The sequence below is a fragment of the Dioscorea cayenensis genome, chromosome 5 (assembly GCF_009730915.1).
Source record: "Dioscorea cayenensis subsp. rotundata cultivar TDr96_F1 chromosome 5, TDr96_F1_v2_PseudoChromosome.rev07_lg8_w22 25.fasta, whole genome shotgun sequence".
Taxonomy (NCBI): domain Eukaryota; kingdom Viridiplantae; phylum Streptophyta; class Magnoliopsida; order Dioscoreales; family Dioscoreaceae; genus Dioscorea; species Dioscorea cayenensis.
Genome location: NC_052475.1, coordinates 23955766 through 23962105, shown reverse-complemented (window position 1 = coordinate 23962105; position 6340 = coordinate 23955766). Strand labels below are relative to the sequence as shown.

Genomic DNA, 6340 nt, shown 5'->3' with positions numbered 1-6340 from the left:
CCCACAAGCACTTTGGTGCTAAGGGCATGGACAAACATGGAGTTGAGCACATCCATCACCAGGGTAAAGAGCAAAGGGGACAGCGGGTCACCTTGACGCAGACCCCTTTGGCACCTAATGTAACCATTGGGGGATCCATTGATAAGAATCGAAGCCTTCGACGAGGTAAGTAAATATTAGATCCACCCTACCCATCTACTGTCAAACCCCCTTGTCAGAAGCAAGTCCCACAGAAACTCCCAATCCACAGTATCAAACGCTTTGGCGAAGTTGACCTTTAGGATGTGCCCAGCAGCACGGCGTTTGTGCATACTAAAAATCAATTCCTCCGCAGTGGAAATATTATCAAGGATACATCTACCCTTCATGAAAGCGGATTGCTCACTTTCAACTAACCGATTCAGGACTTTAGCGAGACGGGAGGCCAGCATTTTAGAAATAATTTTCAGGGTTGAATTGATTAGGCTGATAGGACGGAAATCCACTAGAGTCTCCGGAGTGTCCACCTTAGGAAAGAGGGTTAAACTTGCCCAGTTAATTCTTTCAAAATTAGCCTTCCCATCAAAGAAGTCCTCACACAGTTTCCACAAATCATCCTTGGTCAAGTCCCAGAATTCTCTAAAAAAGAACAGGGGAAAACCATCCGGACCCGACGCCTTATCACGCCCTAATTCAAACACTGCCAATTTCAGATTTTCCATTGTAAACGAGCTCTCAAGATGAGAGAGGTCCACAGGGGGTTTGAAGGCAAATAATCTCCTAAGATCCACCTGAAAACTAGTCGATCTCTTGCTACCAAAAATCTTATTAAAGTGAGCTGCAAAAGCCTTGCCTAAATCCCGAGGCTTATCCAAAAGGGAACCATCGACCTGTAAGGAGGGAATAAAATTCATGTTCTTACGACCCATTAGCCACCGCATGAAAGAACTTTGAGTTTTCATCACCCTCCTTAAGCCATTGCAATCGAGAACGATGCTTCCAATAGATTTCCTCCTGATTTCTGATTACAGCAAGGTTCTCAAGGATAGTGTGTTCCTGATTCAACTCAGAGGGAGACAATCCCTTAGATTCTTTGATAATGTCCACTTCATCCAGCTCATTCAACAAGGCCAGCTTACGAAGCTTAATCGAACCAAAACTAAATTTTGCACACTCCCTCAATTTTCCCCTAAGCAAGGAAAGCTTTTTACTAATGATGAAGGCCCCACATCCGGAAGGAGAAAAAGCCGACCACCATGACAAACAAGATTATGGAACTCCTCGGACGTGGTCCAAATCAATTCAAATCTAAATGGACGCGGGGTAGACTAGTGCTCGCACCCCTCCCCTCAAGACCAATTGGAACATGATCCGATCTCAATCTAGGAAGACTCTTCTGAACAAGCTTAGGGAACCACACAACCCAAGCATTGTTCACAAGGAAACGATCCAATTTTACTGAAATCGGGACAGCTTGACCATTAGTCCAAGTGAACCTTCTCCCCAATGAGGACGGTTCCCAGAAACCCTGATCCACCATGAAGGAATTTGCACTACAAATGTCATCTACATTAGGCGTACCAGAGACTTTATCATTAAATGCAAAAATTGCATTAAAATCCCCACAAACAATTAAAGGGACATCTGGGGGCGGTCCCACACTCGCCCGCAATTCCTCCCAAAAAGCACTTTTACGGGCCCTCACCACTGGACCATACACCGCGATGCAAATCCAAATCATTAGATACTGCTTAGAAAAAAACTCAATCGTCAAGCTGTGATCCCCCACCTTTAGCACTTTACCGTCCATGATCGAACTATTCCATCCCACAATAATACCCCTAGCTGTTCCCAGAGCAGGAACTAAAGCAAAATGATCCAAGAGACTCCCGCCTATCTCCCACCATAACGCTTGGATAACACAATCTAATTTGGACTCTTGAAGATAGCATACATCAACATAATGCAGATTAAGAAAGTCCTTGACTAGAAAATGCTTAGACTGTTTCCCAAGGCCCCCAACATTCCAAGTAATGATATTCATGAAAAAACATTAGTTCTTCCTGACCTCAGAAGAGGCCGCTACAACGTCCTTAGAAAGGGTGGCACGGGTATTTTCTAAGGAACGAATATGCATGATACAATCATTCACATTACCAGAGAAATCAATACCACAAGCATTGCAATACTGAATAATTTGTGCATCAGACCAATCGGAAATTAGCAGGGGTTTAACATGTGTACCTTCGAGCTCTCCCCGCCTGTTCCCTTCTTTTTAGTCGAAGTGGTAGCTTGGCCACATAACCCGCCTCCTCATTGAACCTAGAAGAAGGTTTCTTATGCCTCTTGCCCTTCCTGGTGCCTTGCAAATTTTCTATAGGTCCCCCCTCTTGATCCGAATGTAAACTTGGCAGCAGAACCCTGAGGTTCCTTTCGAACTCCGAGAACGAATCAACCTATTCCACATCAATCTCCTGAGAATCCTTGACCAAGGAATGTTCACCTGGACTGTCGGGACTCCTGCCCCCTTCTGAAAGATTGTCTCCGTCAGCAGATAATGGAACACTATCTGGAATCATAGCCCAGGTACCCCCCAAAAATTGCCATTTGAAACCAATAGGAGGCTTCAAGGGCGGCAGAGAATTCTTGTTGAGATAAATATCAGTTGAAAGAGCCAAATTCTCCTTCTTGGGTTCAACAGGATCGGGCCCCAGACACACAACATCATCCATCTTGACTATGGGCTCAGCCCTCGGCCCGATTGCCCTAAGCCCAAAACAGCCCACCTCACAGTCCAAGACCGGATCAAACTGGTTATCAGGGTGTACCGAACCCAACTTACCCAGGCTCAAATCCGAGCCCACCCCATTATGCGAGACCAAAGGGTCTACAAATGTCCCGAGATTAGCCGCCAACTTAATCAACGGAACCTTGGATGAATCAATCACCAATGGAACATCCTCAATTTGCTTCCGGATTACCCGCAGTCACGACCACGTGGGTATCAGCTCCCACTCTCCCGACAACCTCGGATGTCAGCATTTCCACCACTGTCATCGCGCCACGTGTCAAAATCTTCAACCCCGGTGAAGAAGCAGTCCTCCGCTCGACACGTTGCCATCTAGAGCCGTGCGTCGTCCGAGTGACCATACCCTGATGGCGACCTTGCTCGGAAGACCGAGACTCCAAAGATCCCGCAGTTCTCTTCCTAATCTCTGGATGACCATCGGTCCAAGGAGGTCGTCGGTCGGGGGAGCATCGCTCAACCACCGTAACAGGATCAACCGCGCAAAAACTCATCCCCACTTCGGGGGAGTAACGCTCAACCTCCGAGTTACAGTTATCTCCCTTGTTATCATTACGCCCGATCCTTGGTACATCACCCTTAGCCTTATGTTTGCCCTTCTCATCTAACGTGATAGAGTGAGTATACCGGCCTCCCGACGACCTCTGCAACTCAGCCACCTCGTCCACAATAGGTAAGACGTAACGTCCCAAGTCCCTGCGAAACTTTGGGAAAGCACCTTTGTCCGTCGTGATGAGAACCTGGTACTTCCTCATACCCAGGCTGAAGTCCACCTCCATAGGTAACATAGCTCTCCTCGGGCGCCGGATCAATGCAGTAATAAACTTCTTATGAGGGACCGTCGCCTGGGAAAGAATAACGAGCTCTCCTACCGGCCTTAGGACCTCCACAATCACCTCCCAGCACCATGCATGTAAAGGTAAATTCCAGATCATAACCCAATGACCATCCCCGGCCGCACGTCCATCAGCCCCCAGCTCCGCCGACCACGGTGCGACCTTGAGAGAGCAAGGTCCGTCTTTGGTATCCACCTTGAACGTACTCATCTTATAGATCTCCTTCACCTCTTCCCTTTTCGCCAACAGAACTAGGAAAGTGCATTCATTCATCGGCATGATCGGGGCCGACCAATTTGCAATTAAGGACCAACGGTGCAATCTCTAACACACTAGACTCATTGACAAACCCCTCCACCACGGATAACACAGCCAATTTAGCTAAGTCATCACGAACTTACTCAATCTCCGGAGAAAGAGAGAGGGAGATTGAAGCCTTATGACTCCGCTGGGTGACCACAAACGGCTGAGAAGCAATGTTGTTCTGGTTGTTGCTGGGTCGCTCCACAGCTCGAGCAATCTCCTTGACTTGCACCTCCGAGATTTTAGATCGAACGTGGATCTGTTTCTTGTGCAGGCTACGCCGAGGAATCATCGGGCATCTAGCTGCCATGTGGCCTACACACGCATAGCGCAGGCAGACGACTTGATGTCGACAATCCGCCGTCTTATGGGAGGCTCTGAAGCACCGTCCGCATGTAGCCTCCGTCGGCAAGCGAGGCCGTTTAGAACCCGCTAGCGATCCACTACCCTTCTTACCCTCCGAAGAAGCCCCCATCACGCTCCTATTGCTCTTTGCCTTCGAATCCTCCGATGAAAGGGAGCTCACCGCGTGGGCATACAACCTTTCCTGTGCACGAGTTTCCTCTCCCTTCGTCTCCCTTGGATGTCGTTGCGTCCCAGACCTCTCACTGACCTTCTCGACAGAAACCTTACCTTTCTCCACCTCCCCTCATCCATCACCGGCGCCGCTCCACAGGTCCCTCAAGAGATTGCCCATCCTTTCTCGTTTCTTATTTTTTCGTTAATTTTTTATTGTATCATATTCTTTTTATTTTAATTTATTATGATTTATTCACTTAAAAAAATTCAATTGTATTTAAAAAAATTGAATTTATGATCTTCTGCATAAAAAAAAAAATACTCATTTTATCTGTTCTTTTTTTTATATATATACTTATATTTCTCCTTGAAGAAAATTTTCAAAATATTTAATTATATCTAATCAAACCACTTCATTGTCATAATACATGGTGCATAATATATAACTTATTCCTTCAAACTCAACCATATCCACCTTCCTCCACTAATAATAATAATTATTATTATTACAATAATCACTTCTTCAACTCAGTCACTTGACCACCATGAGCCCATGCATACAGCTCAGGAGCCATGGCAGAAGGCACACCAACTCCATACAAGTTAGGCATCTCAATGCGGTGGTGATGATGATGATGATGATGATGCATGCCACTTCCAGCAATAGTACTCTCATGCTCCTCCAATGGAAGACGATCAAATCCAGTAGTCATGAAAGATGCCGCCATGACCACCGTTGGGCTCGCCGCAACCAGTGGTCCTACTACGCTGCCACCAAACACCTGCCCCTGAGAACCACCCAAGAAAACCGTCAACCCTGTGCCAGACGTCGGTGCCGGTGGAGGAAAAAAGGATCCTAGCAATGATAAGATCTCAAAACGCCCATGCAGTGTGATGGTGGCTCCCGGAGCCGGCCCTGGCTGTCTCAGTGTCACGTTCATCACGCATCCACTTCCCCGGAGAACACACACTCCACGTTGACGTCTTCTCGCAAACCCGGCAATGCAGTCAGTGATGTCACAGCCAGGACTCACCTATGTGTTAAGCATTGTTAGTACGTAAGTGTTGATCAATGTTGATTGAGTTAATTTATTATCAATAGTTTTACCTCCATGGCATGAGCACGTAGGACGTTGGGGCTGTCGCGAGTGATGATTATCGGCGGCTTAGGCTTGTTCTTGGACCCTGCTGGCCGGCCTCTAGGACGGCGAACAGGTGTGGGTATCATAGGAAGTACTAACATTGATGATTTAGTGTCATCAGTGCAGTCCGGTTGATGTTCATGGTCGTCGTTGCAGTTGGTGGTGGCTGGTTTTTCTCCGGGGAGATCAGGACCTGCCATTCATGTGTTTCAGGGTTGGAGTAATTGAGTGAATCCATGTGTTTATTTTTATAAGTAGGGATGAACTAGCTAGGAGTGCATGAAATGTTATTAAGAAATTAAAAGAGATTTAGGATGTGGGTAAGTAGTGAAACCAACCTTCTCAGTTCTGCCTAACACTCAACAAACTCATTCTACCATGTTTAATTGCCTTCCCCAACAGATATTCTCTTTGCTCAATTTTAAATTCATGTGTTTTATTAGTGGTCTCTCTTCCACGTGTATTTTCTAGTATGTTTAATTTCAAAGAGTACATCTCATACTCAATGTACCAGTAAGCTTTCCTTTTCTCTTCTGAACTAGTTTATAATTACAAATGAAGAAGACTTTTCATCAGTTTTGGTTGGAAGTCTGCCGTAGTGGACCTTCTGGAAGAACTAGTCTTTCATTATATGTGTAAGCTTGTCAATGGATTGGTGTGTGCAGGCAAGCAAGCATGCCTTGGAAAAACTGCAAACTAAGTTTTGGTCTCTTACAACACCTGTCTTGAATTATTAATTGTTGGGGAATTTTATA

General features: G+C 46.1%; 1 protein-coding gene across 1 annotated transcript; it reads right to left on the bottom strand.

Moving 5' to 3' along the window:
- Positions 1-4816: 4816 nt before the first annotated feature.
- LOC120261951 (AT-hook motif nuclear-localized protein 26-like) lies at positions 4817-5792 on the bottom strand. The gene is made up of 2 exons (XM_039269972.1): positions 5552-5792; positions 4817-5477 (listed from the first exon to the last, which is right to left on the bottom strand). The coding sequence occupies exons 1-2, from the start codon at positions 5783-5785 to the stop codon at positions 4959-4961; spliced, it is 753 nt and encodes a 250-aa protein (XP_039125906.1). The 5' UTR covers positions 5786-5792; the 3' UTR covers positions 4817-4958.
- Between the last annotated feature and the right edge of the window lie 548 nt (positions 5793-6340).